Source organism: Macaca nemestrina, chromosome 14 (genome assembly GCF_043159975.1).
Source record: "Macaca nemestrina isolate mMacNem1 chromosome 14, mMacNem.hap1, whole genome shotgun sequence".
NCBI classification, from domain to species: Eukaryota; Metazoa; Chordata; class Mammalia; order Primates; family Cercopithecidae; genus Macaca; species Macaca nemestrina.
In genome coordinates, this window is record NC_092138.1 from 80,012,742 (window position 1) to 80,037,811 (window position 25,070).

At 46.5% G+C, this 25,070-nt stretch overlaps 1 protein-coding gene across 10 annotated transcripts in view; it reads right to left on the reverse strand.

Annotated features, from left to right (window-relative positions):
* Positions 1–25,070, reverse strand: part of LOC105481051 (protein tyrosine phosphatase non-receptor type 3) — a 124,719-nt gene that overhangs the window by 22,795 nt on the left and 76,854 nt on the right. For all 10 annotated transcript variants that reach the window (XM_071078135.1, XM_011740302.3, XM_071078136.1 and 7 more), the window contains 6 exons: positions 22,963–23,139; positions 12,429–12,615; positions 12,200–12,277; positions 10,664–10,720; positions 8,813–8,969; positions 6,794–6,954 (listed from right to left, as the gene is read on the reverse strand). In XM_071078135.1, coding sequence (XP_070934236.1) covers positions 6,794–6,954; positions 8,813–8,969; positions 10,664–10,720; positions 12,200–12,277; positions 12,429–12,615; positions 22,963–23,139 — 817 coding nt within the window. The remainder of the gene's footprint in view (positions 1–6,793; positions 6,955–8,812; positions 8,970–10,663; positions 10,721–12,199; positions 12,278–12,428; positions 12,616–22,962; positions 23,140–25,070) is intronic.

Consider the following 25,070-nt stretch of genomic DNA (forward strand, 5'->3'; position numbering starts at 1 on the left):
TTGGAAAACTGTTTTTAAAAATGCAATCTTTTGGGTCGGGCATGGTGGCTCATGCCTGTAATCCCAGCACTTTGGGGGGCCAAGATGGGCAGATCCCTTAAGACCAGGGATCTAGACTAACTTGGCCAACATGGTGAAACCCCATCTCTACTTAAAATACAAAAATTAGCTGGGCATGGTGGTGCAGGCCTGAATTCCTAGCTACTCAGGAAGCTGAGGCACGAGAATCACTTGAATGTGGGAGGCAGAGGCTGCAGTGAGCCAAGATCACACACCACTGCCCTCCTGCCTAGGCCACAGAATGAGACTTGGTCTAAAGGGTTCTAATCTTGAAGATATAATTGCTCTCATTAATTTCTACAGGCGTCAATTTAAACCTCTCATAAAGTTTTCAGCTACCTCTGCCCTTCCAAATGCACCTTTTATAATTATCACAGGAGCCAGTGAGTCACTTGTTTTGACATTAATGGCTATCTTCTATAATGGGCAATGTAGGAGTGAGGAAAGTAGAAATAGGGGTCAGAAGAAAAAAGATGGTTTCTGGTTTTGGTGAAGATGGTAGATGCTGAAGTGGAGGGGCCGGGTATCTGAGTTTGAACATGACCTTTGGTGGTCTCTTGTAGCCACTGCTGTAATCCATCAACTGGGGGATGCAGGCATTCTCTTGTGGTGTTCCTCATTTTCGAGGTCTTAACTAACCGTGGGCAAGGAGGCAGGGAAGCCGTGAGTCACCTGGTCACCAGATAAAAATGGACAATGGGATCCTTTGTTGCTGGGAAGCTGGTTCTCAAATAAAGGACAGGTTAGCATCATCACTTAGATTTTATCCAGGAAAGTCTATACCAAATGCAGATCCTGTCCTTTGCTTAAATGAGCACTTCAACTCAGGGAACATGTAGATTAAGCTGCAAGTTTTTCTTGGGAACAAACAAAAACAAGAGCTTCCTGGAAGTGGTAATTCTGGGGTCAGTGGTAACCTCAATTCTGCTCCTTTACATAAGAGAAAGAGGAACACCCTATCTTGGCTACACAAAGAGTATTTATGCAGTTTGGGGCCAATAAAAAATTCCACCAAACTGCTCCCATTGATGTAGCTCATACAGTGTGGCTACCAAAGGGAATGGCTAAAGTTGGAGGACGGGATGAGGGCTGGGTACACTCAGCAATGGCGAGTTGCTACCAATAAGTTCGATTTTTATTTTTTGAGACAGGGTCTTGCTCTGTCGCAGCCCAGGCTGGAGTGCGGTGGGATGACCATGGCTCACTGTAGCCTCAACCTCCCAGGCTCCAGCAATCCTCCCGCCTCAGCCTCCCAACATGTTGGTATTACAGGCATGAGCAACTATGCCTAGCCTAGATATTTAACATATATGCTAATCGTGGCTCTGACTAGTTGTGTGCCACTGGATAAGTCCCTCAGCCTCCCTGATTCTCATTTTCTCCATCTATAAAAGGGTGATCCTAACCATGCTGGCCATATCGACTTCACAGAACTGTTGTGAGAGTCAACAGAGACAACATATGTGCACCACACTTGGTAGGCTCCAAAGTGCTATAGAAATGCTAATTATTAAGTGTGATTTTATGACAGCTGGGACCAAATGCTTTCTGGAACACACTTGTGATTGTTTACTGAAAGCCACAGGAGGGACTGGGGAATTCCCTTCATGAAAAAAAAAAAAAAAAAAAAAAAAAGAAAATGCTCCAAAGTAAGCGCTGATAGAAACCAGCTCTCGCAGAAGGGATTTAAGGCTACCCCAGGGCAGGTCTTTGGTGTCATGGAGTGCGTGGTTTGGACACCTGCGGTGGGGCCTGTTGGGGAACAGCCCCTTCCTCTTCCTACTCCTGCCCAGTGTATGCCCCCATCGGCCAGGATGCCCACCTGCCAACCACACTGGAGGAGGTAGAGAATCAGAACACTAGGACTAGACAACCCAGACCTCCAAACCCAGCGCAACACAGTTAATTTTTTTTTTTTTTTTTGAGCTCTGTTACCCCGGCTGGAGTGCATTGGTGCCAACATATCTCACTGCACCCTCAACTTCCCAGGCTCAAGTGATCCTCTCACCTCAGCCTCCCGAGTAGCTGGGACCACAGGTGTGTTCCACCATGGCTGGCTAATTTTTTTATATTTAGTCTCAAATTCCTGGCCTCAAGTGATCCCCCTGTTTTGGCCTCCCAAAGTGCTGGGATTAGAGGCATGAGCCCCCATGTCCGGCCAGTGACCACCTTTTATGCAGACTTCGGGCATGTTCTACAGACTCTTGGAGCCTCCCTTTATTTATAAATAATAATAGTTGTTACTTTTTATGGCACTTTGACCACATACCAGATAACACATTAAGTATTTATCTCATCTAATTATTAAACGAACTCACAAGATACCCAATTTATAGATGGAGAAACAGAGGCCACAGAGGTTAGGGGACATGCCTAAGGCCACATAGGAAGTGAGGGTAGAGTCAGGATTTAAAATCTGTCTGGTTCCGTGTAGGGAGACAGTCTCTTGGAGATATATACATATATATATGTGTATATATGTGTATATATATATATATTTTTGTTTTGAGACAGAGTCTTGCTCTGTCGCCCAGGCTGGAGCGCAGTGACGCAATCTCGGCTCACTGTAAGCTCTGCCTCCTGGGATCACGCCATTCTCCTGCCTCAACCTCCTGAGTAGCTGGGACTACAGGCGCCTGCCACCATGCCTGGCTAATTTTTTTTTGTATTTTTAGCAGAGACGGGGTTTCACCGTGTTAGCCAGGATGGTCTTGATCTCCTGACTTCGTGATCTGCCCGGCTCGGCCACTTAGAGTGCTGGGATTACAGGCGTGAGCCACAGCGTTTGGCCAGCAGCCTCTCAGATATTTTCTAGCTCAGATGTTTTATTATTCTAAAAAACAACTCACATATCAATAGCATTTAGTAGTTTTCAAAGGTTAGAGTGGCTAAGAACCAGCTCTTGAGTTGGCCTGCCTGGGTTCCAACCAGCCTTTGACATTTACTGTGAGACCTTGAAGAGGTCACTTAATCTGTCCAAGACTGTGCTCCCTCATGCCTACAACTGGGATAATGACAGCATCTATACAGGGCTCTTGTGAGAACTACCTAAGGTGATACCCTTTAAAGTCCGTGGCACATGGTAAGTGCTCATGAAAGCTTTCCTATTAGTTTCCCATTTTATCTGGTTTCCTTTTCTATGCCTCTCCTCTGGCTGCTCTGTAAGAAACCTTTCTCGCACCTGTAACAGTGGTTTTCACATGACGGTCTGTCTAGTCTAGGGTGCCCTGGGGGCCAGTGAGGGAAGATTGAAGAGGCTGGGCTGAGGACCCCACTGGCTCCATCGCAGGTCACAGAGCAGACCTGCTTTCATCTGTTCTGTATTTTGGAATTCTGCAAATGATTTGATTAAAAAGAGGGTTTCCTACTTGAATTTCCTACTTGAGGAAGTGTATAGACAAAAATTAAGGACACGTGTACACACTAAAACGCAACCCTAAAATGCATACATTCTCCGTTTCTTATGCTGTCATCCAACTCCACCCTCCAAAGACAAGGCCTCAGATGCACAGCGGGGGGCCAGTGGTTCCGGTTGGGTCTCTCCTCTGGAACAGCGTGTGCATCAAAACAGGTGCTGATCTTGTCAAAAGTACCAGTATCTGGGTCTCATCCTGGTGCGGCCGATCCACTAGCTTTGGGCGGGGCCTTGATTTAATAAACTCCCCAGATGATCTCCGTACAAGTGGTCGGAGGGTCACCCTTTCAGAAACACAGGTTGGTGACAGAGTGGGTACTTATCTCTAATGCCTTTGAAAACTTTTCAAAAAGTTGAACACTTTTCAAGGGAAATCACTGCGGGATTCCCATATGTAAAACACACCTCGAACTGGAGCCACCTGCGCGAAGGAGGCTTCGCGGAACACTGGAAACACCAGCCTTTGGGTTTTCCTCAATGAGAGCCCACAGCGCCTCCTTGTGGACTATCTGATAAACTGGAACCAGTTCTCGCGGGGCTGAAGGACGGTAGTCACCTGGATGCATCGTCCAGGACCTGCACTTGTCAACCCAGGTGGGCTTGTCTCTTTATGCTACCTGATACCCCCATGAGTTTTGTCTGCATTTGGGCTGAGATTTTCCTGCAATACGCTCCCTCCCCGCAACACTTAATCCTATCCACTCCTTTATTAATCCCACATCTCACTCCAGGGATCTCCTGGAGTCCTCTGACCTCCAGTTGCTGCAGAACATACATTATGTATAAAAACATCTTACCCTGTCTTGGTCTTCAGCTGTTTCTGGGACACATTTCTCCTCAAATACACTAAAATTAGACTGTCAACTCCTTGGGGCCAGAAACACCCCTCTCCTTCCCTCATCAGGTTCCTGATCCAGGGGAAATACCCAAGACACATTCACTAAATCAATGAACAAATGACTTTGCACCACCTTTCTTGTACTCTCTAATACCAAAAAATCGATATGCACTGTGACTGGCTTTTAAGTTCTTCCTTGTTTCAATTTTGGAGTGTGTAAAAATATGAACGAGCTTTACTGCTCAAAATGTGAACTATTTTGAAAGGCAAAGCAGAGAAGATAACCTCTATATTTCCTTCTTCTTCTTCTTTTTTTTTTTTTGAGATGGAGTCTTGCTCTGTCGCCCAGGCTGATCTTGGCTTACTGCAACCTCCACTTCCCGGGTTCAAGCGATTCCCTTGCCTTAGCCTCCCAAGTAGCTAGGATTACAGGTGCCCGCCACCACGCATGGCTAATTTTTGTATTTTTAGTAGAGACCGGGTTTCACCATGCTGGCCAAGCTGGTCTTGAACTCCTGACCTCAGGTGATCCACTTGCCTCGGCCTCCCAAAGTGCTGGGATTACAGGCGTGAGCCAATGTGCCCAGCCTACATTTTCTTCTTTTTAACCAAAAGTGTGAACAGCCTCCTGTAGGCCACTGAAAAATAGGGCTATTTCCCTTTGTAGAATACTCAGTAATATATCTATTAGTTTTACCCAAGTAATTATATTGTTACTACCCTTTTATCCAGACTTCATTTCCATAAGGTACATAATTTTTGTTTTATACTGTGTCAAGATGATTAATAAAAAATGTTAAATGGCTGGTTGTGGTGGCTCATGCCTGTAATTGTAGCACTTTGGGGGGCCAAGGCAGGTGGCTTGCTTCAGCCCAGGAGTTTGAGACCAGTCTGGGCAACATGGCAAAACTGCATCTCTACAAAAGAATAATACAAAACAAATTAGCGAGGAGTGGTGGTGCATACCTATAGTCCCAGCTGCTCGGGAGGCTGAGGTAGGAGGATCACTTGAGCCTGGGAGGTGGAGGCTACAGTGAGCCAAGATGGCACCACTGCACTCCAACCTGGGTGACAGAGACCCTGTCTCTAAATAAAGAAATACATTAATTCCCTGCTGATTGTTTTGGGGGGGAAGTCAGTCACTTTTACTTTCTGGCTTGTAGATTTTTGCTTTCTACGCTGTTCAATACACATTGCTTTAATTTATTTTCACATGCATCATAAAATCAACCTTTCACTCACAGCTCTCTGCTTTGCATTCCTTCGTTTTCAGCATTCCTATTACTCAAGCCTTCCTGAATTACTCTGCAGTCACACACATTTCACAAATGTCCGGGTTTTGCTTCTTTTTCCTTTATGTGGTTTTCTAATAAATAATGCATTGTTGATTTCTGTTCTTGAGTCCCATGTGAGACTCTCTTCCTGAATTTATGAACCCAGACTGTTGTTATTTCTAATGATGATCTATTTTCTTTTGTTGACCTATTTTATGCTTTTTGGTATTCTTTTATTACAGGAATTACTCTGTTTTCTTCTACTTTTAAATAAATTTGGGAGATGGGCTGGGTGTGGTGGCTCACGCCTGTAACTTCAGCATTTTGGAAGGCCGAGGCGGGAGGACTCCTTGGGTCCAGGAGTTCACGACCGGCCTGGGCAACATAGTGAGACCCTACCTCTATTTTAAACAACAACAACAACAACATATTTAAAAAATAAAAATAAGAAAATAAATTTGGAAGATGAACACATTCTATTTTAATTCTGTTAGTAATCAGTAAAACTGGCTTAAAAGCTGAGTCTCCTTTGGTTCCCTTTTGTTTTATAAAAAATGTCTGTGTGTACCTTTGTCAACAGCCTGAATCCTAGGGATCACAGGTTCCCCTGGGAAAGACAGGCTTTTGAGTTTGGTTTCTTGTGTTTATAGGGTTCTGGGCAAACTGGGAGGGCAAGACACTGTGCCCTCATGGGATGACACTAATTGCTCCAAATTCCAGTGCACGGCTGGGGGTGGTCAGAGAGCTGGCTCCTTCACCCACCCTGGGCTGCTCACCCACAACTGCCTCTCCACTGCCTTCTACTGCTGGGAGTTTTGAGCTTTTGTGTTGGCAGCTAAATACGCTCAGAGTCCCTCCTCCTCAGTTTCTGGCATGTTTCTCCATGACTACCAAATGTTACTAGAATAAGAGGGTGAGACAGAGTTCAGCGAGGGTGGCCATCCTGATCCCTGCTTGCTGCTCCGAGCCTGAGGTGGTGCTGCCTGCTGTGCTCTGTTATCCATGACAAGCACAGGCCTCGCCCTGTCAGTCCTCACAGAGACTCAGTTGACTGTCTTTGGTTTGTGAAACACACAATCATCTCGGCCGAGGAAATGAGGGCTTGTGTCTCTGCCTCATTTCCTCTGCTGCTCAGAGGCAGGGACAGCCTCACAGGCGACACGGCAGTGGCCCAGGCCTTGGGATTCAGCCTCCAGAGGGTCTTACCTCAAACTGGATCAGCACCGTCCCGCTTTCGAGGCCCTTCTTTAGTTGTGCCATGGACCCCTCCAAAGTGTCCCCACCCTCTGGACACATGGGGAAAATGGCCTCGGGGAAAAGCTGGTTCAGTTCATCTTCAGACTTGAAGTCAGCAAATGAGCGGACAGCTGTAATGTACAAGACAGGGCATCTGACTTGTGCAGCAACACCCGGGTTTATCAGTTTTCCTCAAACAAATCACACCTATGACACCTGAATGCAGATGGTTGAAAACATCTTATTAAATGATTAAGCTACACGGTAATCATTTGCACCAAAGATACTACTTCTAGGTGAATGATTCAATATGTGTTAATTACATAAAATGACATGCTAATCTTCCTGGTTAGTTTTAAATAATGGTGTTTAGCACCCAGAGGTTTTTGTCAAAGGTAAAGGAAAGGGAAAGAATGTTTTTTTAAAAAGCATATTGTCTCTGCTTGCTCTTTCTGACCTGGTTATTCTTCTACCCATCCCGACTCCCCTTTCTTTCTCAGGTTTTTTCATTTACTTCCCAAAACTGGGCATTTCCCCAGGCATGAGGGTGAGGTCAAAGGCTTTCCCTGTGACACCATCATTCCTGAGAGCGCAATCCCTAACTCAGGCCATTTCTATGTGGGAGGCTCCTACGTAAATACTGTAGTCCTAGCATCTCTTCTGTGCTTCAGCCCTACCTCTTTAGTGCACATTCTCCCTTCATGTTAAATTCAATACAGGTGAAAGCAAAGCTAGGACCCCCCCACCTCCCACCTTGCACAGGTGGGGATCCGGAGAGATCCAATAAGGCCTCACGGAGGAGGCAGGGTCAGAGCTGGTCCTAGTGGCTCTGGACTGAGAGTTGTAGTGGGAGCAGAGCCGAGGCAGGAGCGCAGCAGTGTGGGGTGTGAGCCACATGTGCTAGGAAGGCAGAGACACAGGGCCAGGGCTTTGCAGCTACAACCTTCATTTACTTTCAGTATTTTACAGTTGTGCAGGGTGTTCAAGGAACTTGATGTATTATTTTATAACAACAACTATAAAGACAACATTGTGATGCTCAGTAGGGGCTGTCCTTCAAACCTCTGCTCCCATCAGGCAGCAATGCAGGTACTTTCCAGTCTAAGTGCCATTGATTGATTGATTGATTGCTTGATTGAGATGGAGTCTCGCTCTGTCACCCAGGCTGGAGTGCAGTGGCACGATCTTAGCGCACTGTAACCTCCACTTCCTGGATTCAAGTGATTCTCCTGCCTCAGTCTCCTGAGTAGCTGGGACTATACCCACACGGCACCACACCTGGCTATTGTATTTTTGGTAGAGATGGGGTTTCACCATGTTGGTCAAGTTGGTCTCGAACTCCTGACCTTGGGTGATACAACCGCCTCGGCCTTCTAAAGTGCTGGGATTACAGGTGTGAGCCACTGTGCCCAGCCCCAAGTGTCATTTAATCTTCACAACAACCCTGTGAAGTCGGGACCACTCCTGTCCTCCTCCACACCTGAGCCAGCTGAACCACAGAATGGTTATGTAACTCCTGCAAGGTCCCTAGCCCACAGAGGCAGAGTGAGGAATCACCTGAGACAGTCAGGCCCTGCTCTCCTCACTGCCTCCCCGACAAAATCAAACATGCATGAATAAAATATCACCCGATCATTTGGGAAGGGGCTGAAAATGCAAATGTCTGCAGGGTCGTGCCGCTTAGGGACTGCGTGACGTGGGCTGCGTTGGGCCTGGGAGGAATTGGGAGCCAGGGGCTCATGTCCTGTATAAAGAGGGTGGGTGGGCGCTGCCTCCCTCCAGAAGACTGGCCACATGGGGACAGGCTCATGTGGGCAGATCTTCACATTTTTCAAGTGAGAAGCCAAACATTGGGTTATTACCTGAAGATTCTTGATTTTCAAATGTTGGCTACAAACTCAACATTTTCAAGAGCAGATAAAGGGCTGGAGCAGGCGTGGCTTTGCTAGGGCAGTGTCCCTATGGCTCCGCCCCCCAGGTGGCCATTACCTCTCCTCCTGATCACCAGGGCCAGCTCCCGTGAGTGGGACTCCCGGCTGGCTTTGATGAACATCACCACTTGGTCATGGGTGTGTTCTGAGATGTCCCGGCCATTGATTAACACAATTTGATCCCCTTCGTTCAGCTTAGGAATGCAGGTGTCCGCCTGGGTGGAGGGGAAAAGCAAGTTTCTCCTGTTACCAAAACACAGTCCTCGGGGGAAGAACACTGACTTGCTCTGCTCCCAGACACCTGAGACCATGATCAAGTTTGCCTTCTCTCCCTCGGGTAGTACTGTCATTGTTTTTATAATACATCTACTGCTATGTGGACATGGTAGTTGGTTGCACGATATAAAGAAGTACTGCTCAGAATATAAGTTATAAAACATTTCAGAATAAGGCTATAAAAACTGCTGATGCCATTCCTCTGTGGTAGTCAACCTTCACTTATTATAATATAACTATACCATTTCCAGCCTTTTGTTTCCTAGATGTACGGTTAGGAAATGATTTGCCAGCTAGAGGTGAGTATTTATCTGTCTTGCAAAGGTGAAAGCTTTTGTAAGCTTCACAGCAGAGGCAAAAACCATTATGGAGAGAAGTAAGGTACTGAACAGCACAGGAAAGAAAGCCTTCTGAATTTACAGAAACCATAAACAGTAACAAAAGTTAAATGACAAGAGCTTAAGGACTACTTCAGAGTAATCCCAACATGGCTCACTGTAAGGAGGCACAGTGACTCCTACTGCTTTAAAAAAGCAGATGATTAAAAGGTAACTATGGAGCCAGGTGAGGTGGCACACATCTGTGGTCCCAGCTACTTGGGAGGTTGAGGCAGGAGGATTGCTTGAGCCTAGTTTGAGGCTGCAGTGATCGCACCATTGCATTCCAGCCTGGGCAACAGAGCGAGACCCTGTCTCTCAAAAAAGAAAAGAAAGGTTAACTATGGAAAGTGATGAACATGTTAATTTGTTTGACTGCAGTACTATATGTATAATAAGACGTCATGTTGTATACCTTGAGTATGCACAACAAAAAAATTAAAGGAAAAAATTACTTATCATTATTTTAAAAACAATCAAATAAATTTATTTTATTTTATTTTTGAGACAGAGTCTCACTCTGTCGCCCAGACTGGACTGCAGCAGCGTGATCTCAGCTCACTGCAACCTCTGCCTCCTGGGTTCAAGGAATTCTCCTGCCTCAGCCTCCCGAGTAGCTGGGATCACACCTGTGCGCCACCACGCCCAGACACTTTTTGTATTTTTTGTAGAGACGGGGTTTCACCCTGTTGGCCACGCAGGCTGGTCTCAAACTCTTGGCCTCAAGTGATTTACCCGCCTCGGCCTCCCAAAGTGCTGGGATTACAGGTGTGAGCCACTATGTCTGGCCTAAAAACAATAAAATAAATTTGAAAGAAAAACAAAGCAAATGCTCTTCTTAGGAGGCCTAAACAGAGGATGAAAGGGGCACTGGTGGAAAGATGGTGAGAAGAGGCACAGGGCCCACGTGCCCACTTAGAGTGAGCAGGACAGCAGACTGCCTGAGTTTCCTTCTCTTGAAAAGGACTTCCGAAAATTTAATGTGCACACCAGCCACTCAAGGCTCTTGTTAAAAATGCAGATTCCGGTTCAGCAGGCCTAAGCTGGGGCCAGAGAGCCTGCATTTCTAATGAAGTCCCAGGTAACACGGGTGCTATGGCTTCAAAGAGCACAGTGAGCAGCACGGTTCTAGAAAACATGGTGTATCTAAACACGTTCCTTGCTCTGGCAGAAAAAGAAATGGGACACAGAAACAGAAACCTGTTAGAATTAGGGGAGAACAAACATGAGGAATAACATGGAATGTATTTACTTACAGGTGACTCTGGGTTTATCCTTGATACCACAAGAGGCATCTTTTGATCCACTCCTCCCTGTAAACATTTTAAAGTAAAAAAAAAAAACAATGTTTTTTAAGTTAAAAAAAAACAAACAAACACTGGAGTAGCCACAGCATCAACAACATGGAGGTACCAATAAATGTGAGTCTTTGGTACAGCGAGGCTTCAAACTTCACTATCGCTGATTAGAATCACACGTCATTTCAGAAATACGGAACAAATTCCTGACCCCTCGATCCAGCGGGCTGACCAGGACTCTGTTCAGAAGCCTCCCTCTGCCATCCCCACAGTTCATGAACTAAAAGATGCACTCAGAGAGAGCAAGCTCCTCCTTAAAAACGCAGACGCCCCCAGGAGAGGGACTCCACAGCATGTCTTCCGAGTGCTGCTAGAAAAGGGGGCTTTCAGCAGAGGTGAGCAAGGCCTGGGAAAGGGAAAGGGGCGCACCCTGTGAGCGCATCTGGCTGTGAGCGCTGGTCCTCAACACAGCTGCTGGGGCAGATGAGGGTAGGGGACCACCTGCCCTCACTTTGTCCTAGAGCAGGGGTGAGTACACGTTTCCTGTAAAGGGCCAGAGAGGCTTTGTGGGAGTGAGGGGTCTGATGCAACTGCTCAACTCTGCAGTCATTAACCCACCAGTAAACAAATAGGTGTGGCTGTTACCAAAAAAACTAGTTACAGAAACAGATGGGATTTGGCCTATGAGTTTAGTTTGCAGATCCTGCTTAAACGTGCCTGGAGGAGAGTGGTGGCCCTGCAGGTTGAACTTGAATTGTTTTCTCTTATCAGCTTCAGCAATGCTGAGGGGTTCTCTTAATAGCATTCCTGAAGTGGGTAGATCTGTTTGCCAAGTGTGTGCCCTCATCTCTTGGAACCTCAGTATTCATTTGCAAAATGGGTTTAAAAATACTGACCTTACCACTTATTATCAGAACTTAAGAAGGTGCTATGAATCTAGTGCATAGCCAATGCCAGGCACAGAGCCGGCACTTGGCCTTTGACAGCTGTTAAGGCCACATTAAAAAAAACCTCTCAATTCTAGGCTGGGCACAGTGGTTCACACCTGTAATCCCAGCACTTGGGAAGGCCAAACCGAGTAGACTGCTTGAGGCCAGGAGTTTGAGACCAACTTGGACAACATGGTGAAACCCCATATCTACAAAAAATATGAAAAATATTAGCTGGGTATGGTGGTGCATTCTGATAGCCCTAGCTGAGGTGGGAGGATCACCCGAGCCTGGGGAGGTCAGCGCTGCAGTGAGCTGCGATCGTGCCACTGCACTCTAGGTTTGGGCGATAGAGTGAGTTTTTTTCTCAAAAAAAAAAAAAAAAAAAGAAAAGCCAAAAAACTCAAACTAAACAAAAACAAAAAAACTCCCCAACTCTCAATTCTGAGGGTTGAATCAATTTCCTTATGCAACTCGGGAATGCAGCACATTTCTAATGCAAATTAAAAACTCATGGAAAGACTGCTTCACAGCACAAAACTTCCTTTATAAATACACAACGTACCTTAAGATTAAATCCAAATTTTCCATCTTCATCTGGTGTGATACGGATCAAGACTAAGTAGCCGTCACCATTATCATTCTGGAAAACGTTTGAAAGTGGTCATTTACATTACATTTCTCTCCAGCAGTTGGTGATAAGATATTTTCATTTAGTCAGAGCTACTCAGCTGCCCACAAGGGGTCTGGAAGCCCTGGCCGGGTGGGTCACCCGGCTGCCTGCGCTCGCTCACCTTGTCACAGTAGTACTGGCTGGTATCCTCGGTGGAGCCCCCTTTGGTCACCCTGTGGAAGTCATCTAAGAACTGCTGATCAACGCCGTCAGGTGAGCAGGAGCCTGGAGCATTTGAAGACGGAGACACGGAACTGGATGACTTTTGGGTCCGGTAGCTTTGTGCTGGATTGTTCTCAGATAGACTCCTTCATCATGGGGAATGAGGAGACATTAATAACTGGGTTACTGTTTTATTAGAGCAAACACTGCTGACTGTAGGGGCCTGGCACCTGGGGGCTATATGTTTCCCTGGAGCCTCAGCTGCACGGGTTGTCAGCAGGATTTGAGTACACTCAGGGCGCACTGACCACCCCCGCCCACATCTGGCCTAGACATTGTCACTGGTTTTGGGGAAAAGGGATAGGAGGCAGGGTGGATCTGGAAACTGCTGAAAACTCTGCTCCCTTCCCTGCTGCTTTAGAAGGGTGAAAGGGAGATGTGTCCAGCTACTCTGGTGGTTTCATTACTGAACCAGGCTCTGCCAGGCAAGCTCATGCAGATGCACGGCTCATCCCTTCTGAAAGCTTTTTTCCTTCTGTCTAATTTCTGCGGATGGTTCTGCTTCATAGGACTCTTGCCTCCTCAAAGGAAACGGGACTGTTGTTGATGTGCATTCAGGAGAATTTATATTATTCCTAGTTGGCATGATTTGCCTGTGACATCCATGAACTGCCACGCTGAGATGTTTCATTTTCCTCTATCTAACATAGTTTCTTCTGTATCGTGGAGCTGCAATGTTCAGTATGGTAGCCACTAGTCACATGTGGCTACTCAAATTTAAATAAGTTAAGACAAGAAACCAGAGACACCTCACAGGCTCACTAGCCACACGCGGCCAGTGGCTCCTGTATGAGACAGTGCAGTGAGAGAACATTCCACCACGGCAGGAAGTCCTGCTGGACAGCGCTGTCTTAGAGAGTTACAGATGATGAGAACTGAACAGACCTTTGTGGTCATTTGTTCTAACTCCCAGTTCACAGGTGAAGAAACTGAGGTCAGGAGGGGCTGAGTAACTCGCCCAGGGTCCCGGGGCTTTCTCCTCACTTAGCAGACAGAAGCCTGACCGATGTGCGTCCTGAGCCTTTCTTCCCTCTCCAGGCCATGCAGAGCCCACTCCCAAGACCCCCATTTCTAACCCCTCAGGGTCACAGGGATTAACCAACCCTGCTGTCACTGTAGAGGACAGGACCCTTGAGTCTCTGCATCACCCACACCAGCCCCTTCCGGAGTCACAGGCCCAGCACAGATATGATGGGCTTATCTGATGAATGGGCTGATGAATGTGGGGCTCTTCTACATTCTAAGACTCTGCCCCACCCTAACCTCATCCAAAGTGAAGTGAGGGGAGAAGCGCAGAGACCAAGTTATTCAGTGAAACCCAGACAAAAGACAGCTGCTACCACCTCTTTCTTGACCTTTATTTCAATCCCTTATCCATGGATTTTTCATAAAATTAGTGATTCTCTTTCTCCTAGTGAGTTTATACGAGCTTAATTTAAATATAAAATCTGTATCATATTCACACAGAATGATTCATAATCACAATCTATTTGAATAAAATATTCAGTGACAGACCAATGGAGAAACACAGCTATACGTAGGACAAGAGTCTGGCCTTATGGTGTCCAAGTGGCTGGTTGGGGGTAGGGTGTTATGGATGGTAAGACATTTCAGAGAGAGAATATTTTGGAATTGAAGTTGTACACAAGTTTTCAGATTGAAAAAGAATGACTTTCAATGATGTCAAAGCGAGTTTTAAAAAATTCCCCCCAAATACGGCATTTTTGCTAGGTTTCACTGTTTACAAGAGCATCACCTAGTGGCAGAAAGGGCAACTGCTTGGCAGTTACAAAACAAGTTAAAAGGGTATTTCCAGTTCTCGTTCTGTCTGTCTCTGTCTCTGCCTCTGTCTCTCTCTCCCTCCCCACACCCCCCGATCCATTTTTTTTTCTTTTGAGACAGGGTAATGCTCTGTTGCCCAGGCTGGGTGCCGTTTCGTGACCACAGCTCACTGCAGCCTTGATCTCCTGACTCAAGAGATCTTCCTATCTTGGTCTCTTGAGTAGCTGGGACCACAGGCATTCACCATGTCCAACTAACTTTGATTTTTTTTTTTTTTTTTTTTTGAGATGGAGTCTCACTCTCTCACCAGGCTGGAATGCAGTGGTGCAATCTCAGCTCACTGCAACCTCCACCTCCTGGGTTCAAGTGATTCTCCAGCCTCAGCCTCCTGAGTAACTGGGACTACAGGTGCCCACCACCACGCTCAGCTAATTTTTTATATTTTCAGTAGAGACGGGGTTTTACCATGTTGGCCAGGATGGTCTCGATCTCTTGACCTCGTGATCCACCCGCCTTGGCCTCCCAAAGTGCTGGGATTACAGGCGTGAGCCATGGTGCCTGGCCTTTTAAAAATTGTTTGTAGACACAGGGTCTCACTATGTTTCCTAGGCTGGTCTAGAACTCCTGGTCTCAAGCAATCCTCCTGCACTGGCCTCCCTAAGTGCTGGGATTACAGGTGTGAGCCACCATCCCCAGCCCTATTTTTCTTTCTTGATTTAAAACTCAATGGTCTGTCTAAACCAGCCCATGGTATTAAATGACAACAGTACTACTACTATTACTACTGCTGCTAGTACTAATACTATATTCCAAGTCATTTTATGCCCCAACCTATTTTTCTTTTTCTTTTTCTTTTTTGAGATAGAGTCTCACTCTGTCGCTCAAGCTGGAGTGCAGTGGTGCAGTCTCGGCTCACTGCAAACTCCACTCCTGGCTTCACGCCATTCTCCTGCCTCAGCCTCCTGTGTAGCTGGGACTACAGGTGCCCACCACCATGCCCGGCTAATTTTTTTTTTTTTTTTGTATTTTTTGTATTTTTAGTAGAGACAGGGTTTTGCCATGTTAGTCAGAATGGTCTCGATCTCCTGACCTCGTGATCTGCCTGCCTCTGCCTCCCAAAGTGCTGGGATTACAGGCGTGAGCCACCGCACCTGGTCCGCCCTAACCTATTTTCTAAGCAGGGTTGGAGGGGTTACTGTCAGTCATTTATTTCAACAAATGGCTGATTTTTGGCCTGCTCAACTGTGTACACAGGTGCTCTGCAGGGCGTGGTGATGTTCTGTTCAGTGTGCAAGATGGACAGACAGACAAGGAAGAGGACATCAAATGAAGAGATGCAATGAGTATGTGGCAGCTGGCCACAGCACAGGGTGGCCAGGGGTGAAGGCACCAAAGCCCTAGCATCTCCTCCGTCGCTGGGAGAATGCAGTGTGGCTGAGGAGCGCAGGGGAGCCGCCCCATCACAAGTGGAGTGAAGAAAGGGACAGGATGAGGGATGCAAGAAGACGGTGAGGGTGGGATGGAGCCAATGACTAGCGGGAGGAAGGAGCAGGAGAGGTTTGTCCCTGAGGCAGGATGAGGGGACACTGTGGAGGAGCCAGTGTGGGACTGACCACACCCTGGTTCTTGGGGAGAAAGGGGCAGAGACAGAGAAATGTGAGACACAGACTCACCATCAGTCAGACAAACAAGTATTCACCCTCCAGAAAACACATGCTTCCGAACTGTAAAGGCAGCAGGCATCAGAAAGAAACACACCCATGAAAGAAACACTCCCCAAGAAGCTCTCCTGAAACCATGGAGAATTACAAAGACCTCCCCAGCCCCCGCCTGTGAAAGGGGGCAAAGTCCTGCTCTCAGATTGCAGTGTGAAGGAACAGGGGCCCTGTTTTGGGAGCTTCTCAAGGTCAGGAGACCCTTGTGCTCTTTCTGTTCCTCTCCTAGTGCTCGGAACACAGGACCAGGCACACAGGGAGTGCTCAACTGAAATGCTGAGTGAATGAAGAATAAAACTTCTTGGCAAGGTACCAAGAGGATCGCCCGAAGTGACTGGGTGAGTTACACTAAAAGAGCAAGGAATTTACTCAGAAATCTGGAAGCTCAGGTGCAAAGAGAAGGTGGGTTAAATGGTTCTCAGCATCTGCAAGATCAGAGCTTCTGAGAATGTGCTGTGCACACAAATCAGCTGGGGTCCTGCTGAATGCAGAGTATGATTCGGCCGGCCTGTGTGGGTCTGAGATTCTGCATTCCAACCAGCTCTCAGGTGCTGCAGCTGCTGGCCTGTGGCCACAGCTGGAATAGCATGGCGCTAGAGGAACGCATACCAGTTCCCTCAGAGGGCAGTTTCTTCTGAATAAAATTCCTGGAGAAATGTCCCACATGGCTCCTTACATAAGGGTCCCTGAGTGACAGAAAGAAGACTGTCTTCCCATACACATTGTTATGACATGGAGACAAGTCTCCATAGGAAACAGCTCATCTGGGGCTGTAATAAATGCCAAGGGCACAAGATCAAAGTGGCAGAAGGGACATGGTTCAGGTATGGTGCTTTCTGAGCTCGCAATCTCTTTCCTGCTGGAACAACAGATCATGAATCTGACTAGGCTTTCCCTACAGATATCAGACACCTATTGGCAAGAAAGCACTTGCTAAACCTCAGTCAATTCATCCCTGAATCCTCTGAGAGGAATTTCTCATTGACAGATGTCCTGCAGGGGCACCTACCACATAGTCCTGCTCACAGGTGACAGTTACGAAACTTGTCAAAGTAAATATGTTTGAGTTCTTGGGGTACAGATAAATATGGTGTGATGTTGCTCATGTGATATGGACACATGATGTGGAAGTGGCAGAGGGGGCATTCCATTGTGAAAACTTAGGAGTTTGTATCCCGGGGTCCCATCCAGTTTCATCTAACCATTTGTCCGCCCATCCGTCCGTCCGTCCGTCCATCTATCCATCCACCCACCCATCCATCCATCCACCCACCCACCCATCCATCCACCATCCATCCAGTCATTGAATGTCTATTAAATGCCAAATACCCATGTCAGGTTTTAAGGAAGGAGAGGTGAATAGGGCACTATCCCTGCCCTCAAAGAATTCATTGTCCACAGGAGAAGAAATACAATTAACCAAGTAATAATATTATCATGCTACAGTGGAGATGCTCAGATGTCTAGCGTACCGTATGAGGCCAGGAGAGGCTTCCTGGGTCAGGTGCACTTGAGCTTGAGTTTGAAAGATGAATTAATAGGAGATTGAACAGGTAGTTAAGTGGGAAAAAGAGGGCATTCTGGCAAAACATTGATAATAACAAACAAACAAAAGCAGCAGCACAGGTAAAGTCAGGAAATGTTGAAAAAGCAGATAAAAGGTATTTAAACAGGGAGTGACATTCTTGGATGTGTATTTCAGAATGATAAATTTGCTATTCTTGTGAAGCATGGTGTGGAAGGAGGTGACACCAAAGACGGCGACGGTTTGGACACGACTGAGCTAGACTGTGTAAGAGATGATGGTGGCTGCACGGGGGCAGTGCAGTGGGGATGGCGGAGGAATCAAACACAAGAGATGTCTGGGAGGTAGAATCAACAAGATGAGAAATGGCATAAGGACAGTGAAAGAAAAGGAGGAGTGAGGGATGACTGATGTTTCCAATAGGTGCAAACCGGGTAGTATTGAAACAATGGCCTCTCCTTACCAAAACACAGGAACAGCCATGAGCTGGACACCAACATGAATAGCTGAGACTGGATCATGCTGGGTTTCAGGTATTTTAGACGTGCACATGCAAGTGGGCCCAAATAAGAAGGCAAGGTTCACGGAAAAGGGACATAAACACTCTGAACAAAATCCTGTCCCTGCCTGGTGTCCTCTGGAGGGACATGTAGAATGGTATGCAGATCCTTCCTCCACTTTCAGATCTGGTGCCACCCTCTAGAAGGGCTCACCTGCACTTGGAGAATGGTGGTTACGAGGGTGATGGGTGGAAAGTGACTACACTGGAACTGTCTAGCTGAAGGAACAGTAACCAAGGCTGGCAGGTGGAACTGGGAACAGACACCATCTGTGTTGTCCTGAGAGTTCAAGGCAGGAAGCTTGATGCTGGGTCAGTGTCAAGGAGGCTTCCAGCACAGCTTGGGAAGAACGGTGGGCACCTGGGTTGTCTAATGACAGAGCACACTGCTGCACTATAAGGGACTCTCCATTGCTGGCAGGGGGCTCAGTCCTGGGGGGACCCACAGTAGCGTTGGGGGAATTCCTACACTGCCGCCAAAGCTGAAGAAGGGGAATCCCCTAGGCTCCTTCCAGTGAACAGAAGTTTTTATTTTTATTTTTGAGACAAGGTCTCACTCCAATGCCAAACTTGGGAGTGCTCACTGCAGCCTTGACCTCCCGGGCTCAAATGTTTCTCTCACCTCAGCCTCCCGAGTAGCTAGGACAACAGGCAGACAACATTGTGCCCAGCTAATTTTTGTATGTTTCGTAGAAATGGGGTTTTGCCATGTTGCCCAGGCTGGTTTTGAACTCTTGGGATCAAGCAATCTGCCCAGTATGACCTCCCGAAGTATTGGGATTAGAGGCGTGAGCCACTACGCCTGGTCGGCACCGAATTTTTGAAATAAAAAGCCATGGCTGCCCCACATCCCATGGAAGAAGGCAGGCTCTAAGGAAAGAGTCAAACAAACAGCAAAAAGTTATGCAGGCATGAAGCCCCATCCACTCGGAGGGTGTCATGCTGGTGACCCATCGAGACAACTATGATAAAACAGCGACGGGAAAGTTTCTCTAGTACAACTCTGAACTTCTCTACAAAGTGTTTCCCCCAGTTTCTGTTCTGCATGTCTCTTTCTTCAGGAAACATCCTCTCCCTTTCATCTTGGTGGAGACTGGTAGGTTTTTCATTTCTGCCATGAAGGAAACTTACTTCTCTGCACAATTTGGTCTTCACTCGGAAGCAGGGAAAGGAACACACAATGGCTGATAGAACCTTGGGAGCAACAAAAGAGTGCAGCCTACTTGGGCACAAAGCAAACTGCCAAGGATTCGTAACTATAATCATCAACTTTGCTGTGCTGCTATAAATATGGAACAAACCAGCAAGTGACTCATCCGCTAAGATGGCACTCAGGCAGCCTGAGCTGCGCCACTCTGGGTTTACAGCCAAATCTAACCGCTCTTTTTCTTCCTTTCTCTCTTTCTTCTCTTTTAAACGAGTACGGAACATCACACTTAATTCTTCTTCTTAAAAGGAACCCTCCTCGCTGTCTGTGGTATTATTCATCTGATTTCTCTGACAGAATGCTTCTTTTTGCCTCTTAACACAAATCTGCTGTATAAAACATGTGAAACATTTCTTAAACATTTTGCAAATACTCACAGAAACGAACGAACAGGTTTTTTTCCTCTCACCAAGTACAGACCAGTCTGTACTTCTTACCTGGGGCAATGGGGGTCCCCAGACCCTCGGGGGGGCCAGCCTCCTCTGAAGACCCAGCACGAAGTGGCTTCCCACCAGCAGGAAGAGCTCTCCTACCTAACAGAGGTGGCAGGGGCTGCTTTTCTAGCTGCTCACCCCACTTGCAGAGGACAGTCACTAACTTGACCGCCTGACATGTCTATTGTCAGTACACCCGGCAAAACCCTGCAAGGAAGCCTGCCTTTGAACCACCGTTATTTGCTATTCTTAACATTTAGGTGCAAGGTAAGAAGTGCCCCAAGATGACACATTTTACAAGGTCTCAAGAAGGGGTTTCAAGAAGAATCACTGTGCAATGTGTAGGAACGAGCAGGGCCAGAAATCACTTACATCAAACAGTGCTTGAGGGAGCGAATTTTAAATCTTATTTAATTTTAATGAACTGAAATGTAAATAGTCCTATGGAGCTGGTGGCTCCTATATTGGACTATAAAGGTCTAGATGCTCCATGATGGGACTGCAGACCATAGGAGGAAAATCTGATGTAGGACATACTGTTCCCTAAGCCCCCCTTCTCCTTTCACCAAAGCGACAGAGCCCTGGAGTGTGGCAGCGCAGGCTGATAATGTGCTATTTGCCCAGCTGGCCTGGAGGTTCCTGAAACAACTTCTCTAATTTGCTCTGGCGTTCCCCTCAATGACCAGCCAAGGATGTAGAAAGGGTACCCCTGGACTCGGGAATGAATGCAAGCCCTCTAAAGCATCCACATGTCATTGGACAGAATGCATCCCTCCCCACCTGGCACTGATTGCATAAAGACACAGAGGGTGCTGGACTGTGAGGGCGCAGCTGGGTGAGTGGTGTGGAGCACCCAGACTGCAAGCAAGGTGATGATTCCAAACCTACTCCCACATGAATTCTGTTTGAAAAATGCACTTTTCACTTGTAGATATTCTAGGAGTTCACTCCCCTTTAAATGAATGATGCAATAAACGTGTTAGTCTAGATGCGTGCTGCTGGCAACACTTTCTGCAATGATGGGAATGGGCTGTATCTGTGCTGTCCAAGATGGAGGCCACCACTCCTGTGTGGTTGTCAAGCACTTCAAAGGAGGCTCGTGTGACTGAGGAACTGAATGCTTACATTTTTATTATTTTAATTAATTTAAATCTGAATAGACACCTGCGGCTGGTGGATGCTGTACTGGACAGCAAAGGTCTAGATGCTGTAAAATTCTGTGATGGGACTGCAAACCACCGCAGGAAGCTCTGACGTGGCAGGCTTGAGTGGGTTTCCCAGAACCCTCGAACAGTTCCCTAAACCGTTTTCTCCTTTTGCCAAAGCCACAGAGCCCCACTGCAGACTCAATACGGCTCTAGTCACACATGCCTGCACTCCTGCCTTGTATTTATAGATGTGCTTGTGATTTGAAAAGCTACAAAGTCACACAAAGGAACTCACAATCATCCACTGTAGCCCTGACAAAGGGGCAGCAGGCTGCAAGTTGGAACAAGAGATAGTAACCATTTAGCAAAAGCATCATCCAGGCTCAGGTCACAAGGAAAGAATGAACACAGGGATTATTTAACCAGAGGTGTTAAGAACACAGATAAACTGGAAACCATGTTTGCTCTGGGCAAGGACAGAGGAGAGGTAGCAGCCTCACACATAAATGGGAAGGAGATTTGCAATTTACCTGCGAATGCCTGGAGTACAATCAGAATGCATTTGATGCTTTCAGCCTACTAGCTACAGTGGTGAAAAACATATAGATTGACTAAAGTGCCTGCTTGCTAATCCTCGGCTGTTAGGAGGGCATTATCTTTCTGTATTTTAGACTTAGTATGAGGCTTAACAGAATAGATGCCCGATGACTATGGTTGACTTCCTAACAGTTGATCCTTTACTATCATGCTTTAACCTAATTTATAATCTATGCCTTCCCTACTTAAAAAAATGATTTGCGAGTTTACCCCAAAATGTACAGATATGTAACTATGAATCCATTAAAATAAGACAAAAAAAAAAAGACCTATATAACAAAGGCAAAGGAGGAAGGGAAAGTACTACATAAGAAATCTGGGCTGAGGAAAGTTAATACAATGAGCCTAATGTGCAGCTCCGAACTCCCTGGTAACCAAGGCAAAAAGGGAAACAAATGGGTTAAATGTATCCTATTGAAAAACAAAAGCACTCAACCAGTCTTTCAGGACAGACATTTTTTCCGGCCTTGAGCTACGAGGGAACTCTGTCACGTGGCGGGGCGCGGAGGCGGGGGGGGGGGGGGGGGGGGGGGGGGGGGGGGCGGCGGGGCAGGGGAGAAGTAGGACATAAAAATTCAACAAAAATTTGTAAAAGAAAATTAGAGGCCGGGCGCGGTGGCTCAAGCCTGTAATCCCAGCACTTTGGGTGGCTCAAGCCTATAATCCCAGCACTTTGGGAGGCCGAGGCGGGTGGATCACGAGGTCAGGAGATCGAGACTATCCTGGCTAACACGGTGAAACCCGGTCTCTACTAAAAATACAAAAAACTAGCCGGGCGAGGTGGCGGGCGCCTGTAGTCTCAGCTACTCGGGAGGCTGAGGCAGGAGAATGGCATGAACCCGGGAGGCGGAGCTTGCAGTGAGCCGAGATCACGCCACTGCACTCCAGCCTGGGAGACACAGCGAGACTCCGTCTCAAAAAAAAAAAAAAAAAAAAAAAAAAAAAAAAAAAAAGAAAATTAGAGATATTCTAACATGTTTGTTTCTTTATACTAACTATTAATTGAAAACAAAACCCCTCAGAACCCTGTTGTTCAGAGAAGGTTTTTAGAAGCAAGCATATTTCCAATGATTTGAAATCATGTGATGGTAAAACTTTATTAATCTAGAAAAATCAGAGTTAACATGTCCCTAGAGTCTGTACCTGTAGAATACGTAATGATTTAAACAGGGCTTTGCTCGTGAGCTGGAGAGGAGACTAATTCAAGAGACTAACATGTACTTAGTGAGTAGAAAGTCTTTGTTATGGACAAAAAGAAGTACAAGCTATAGACCCCAGGCACAAAGACTGTCTTCCGGGTGAAAAGGTAGAGTCTGATTTATGTTCTTATCCTGGCAGAGGGCACCCTTGGGAGCTGGCTGCAGGCACCAGCTCTTGGTTCCTCTCAAATGGCAATCTGGACCTGAGCAAATTCTGCAACAGCCAAAAAGCAGATACCCAGAAATAAAACAACACAGGTTTCTTACTCTTGGTGCAGGCTTCGGTTCTGAGAAACTTCAGAATCGCTGTCTTGGGGGGCCAGAGAGCCCTTGTACGTGTAAAACACATCTTCCGTTTCCGTGATGTAGGTCATTTCATTTGTAAGGTTATCTGCAGAAGAGTGGCGTGGCTTTCGAATTTCGTGCCGGAGCCGAGGACTTCGCCTGGGTGGGGAAAACATTGAGTGCAAAGTGTTCAAAGCAAATTCCACTTAAAAATTTAATTAAGACACCAGTGAACCTCGTGTCCTGACCTTTCTAAGGATGCCTTCCTTGGCGGAGGCTGACATTCAGAGCCCGTTAACTCATTACTACCCCAGCAGAAGGCACCAAGGGTGACACCAGTCCCTGACGCTCTCAGTCAAGTGGTGGCTCCCAGAACAGTAGCCTCAGCTGTATAAACAGGCAGAATTAGAGGGGTTTATGCCCTTTGGGAAGTGATGGGTATTGACTTAAGGGTAAGTTATTCTTCCAGGAGGACTCAAGCTCTCAAGACATAAATAGGCCATAAGGACTGCTATTCAGAGATTTCTTCTGATTAATTTGAACAATGCAAACAAAAGGTTTAGAAGCCAAACTACATTTCTCAGCAAAACTCCAACCTTATTGCAGCGACATCCCTTCATATGAATTTCACTTGATCCAAGAGAAAATGTTTGCTTTTTAAGATATATCCCTTATTAAACTCGTTTATATGCATTAAACGTTTATAGGCATATAAACACTGGCCTGTCCTCCAGCAGCGGCAGTAGGCATATGACCTTGGGCAAGGCACATCACCTCTCTGGGCCTTGGCTATACTTACCTGCTCCTGAGAATGAATCCAATGAGGCCGTGTTCTCAGGGCATCCAGCGTGGCACCTGGGCGTCAGCTCCTGCAGCGGGGGATCCCAGGCTGCCGAGCTTTCTAAGTTCTATTTTCCCTCACAGTTTTTCCATCTTCCCTTTCTTTGTTAGCCATTTCTCCTCAGGACTGTCAGGGCCTCCATGATTTGCAATCCCCCTGGGCCTGGATAATCAATAATGCTGTGTCCAAAGCAGAAGTAAAAAGGCTCTTGTGACTCCTCAGGAGAGGACCTATAAATAACTACAAGAGCTCCAGGCCACGAGTGTGGCAACATCTAACCCCGCTGTTCCCCTGGATCCCGTCCTGGGCTCTCTGGGCCCCTGGCATTGCTGCCAGTGGGATTTTCAGACAAATTAAGCTGCTGTATGATAGCATAAATTTACCTCTTTAGAATGAGGTATCTAAATGTTGGAAACCAAGAAGCAAATCTATTCAGTTATGTCCTGATTTCTAACACTAAATACTGTCATTGTCCCTTCCCAGAGCATTAGGCTCCCAGTGAAGAGTCCTTCCCTAGCAGGCCCAGCACAGCATCTCTTCTGTCTGCCTGTCTCCCAGTTTCTCTTAGGCTTAGCAGATCCTGGCTCAGGTATGTACAGCCACACTCTTACTCCAGTGTGGAGCTGGGGGCAATGTTTCCTTGCTAGGTTTCCCCTTCTGGCCCCTACCCTTTTTGGAGGCATTCACAAAAATGGTGTGATGTCTTTGGGGACCATTATAATAAGATAATGATAATTCCACCTGACTCTTTTAAAAGCTTACTACGTACTTGTATATTATTATTTCATTTGCGGTAGTTTTTATAAACTTTTTAAGAGATGGGGAAACTGAGGCTACAGAGGTAAAGAGACTTGTTAATGAACAGAAGGGCCAAAACCTGAGTTTAGGTCTTTCAGCTACAAACCCAGTGCCCTGACCACCTATTTCCTTTTAAGCTGAGCTCATTCTTTTAAGTTGGCTGGCTACTTCCTGATGTGCATTTGCTTCTGCTGCTGAAGGTCATACATCCTTACATCATTTACATCACATACCTGCATTAGTTTTCCCCAACGTTTATTTTGTGGGATATTAATGGAAAACATGAATTAAGTAAAGTCAACCATACTTCTTTATCACAGGACATCTCAGAGTGTTTAATATGCTAATGTGTGCTGTGATTCCAAAGGAGGCCTTTCAGCAGGCTAGAGTTTCCCAAATTATTTAGATCTAGTAAGTTTTTAAAAAAGAGCATCTCAGCATTATACACGAT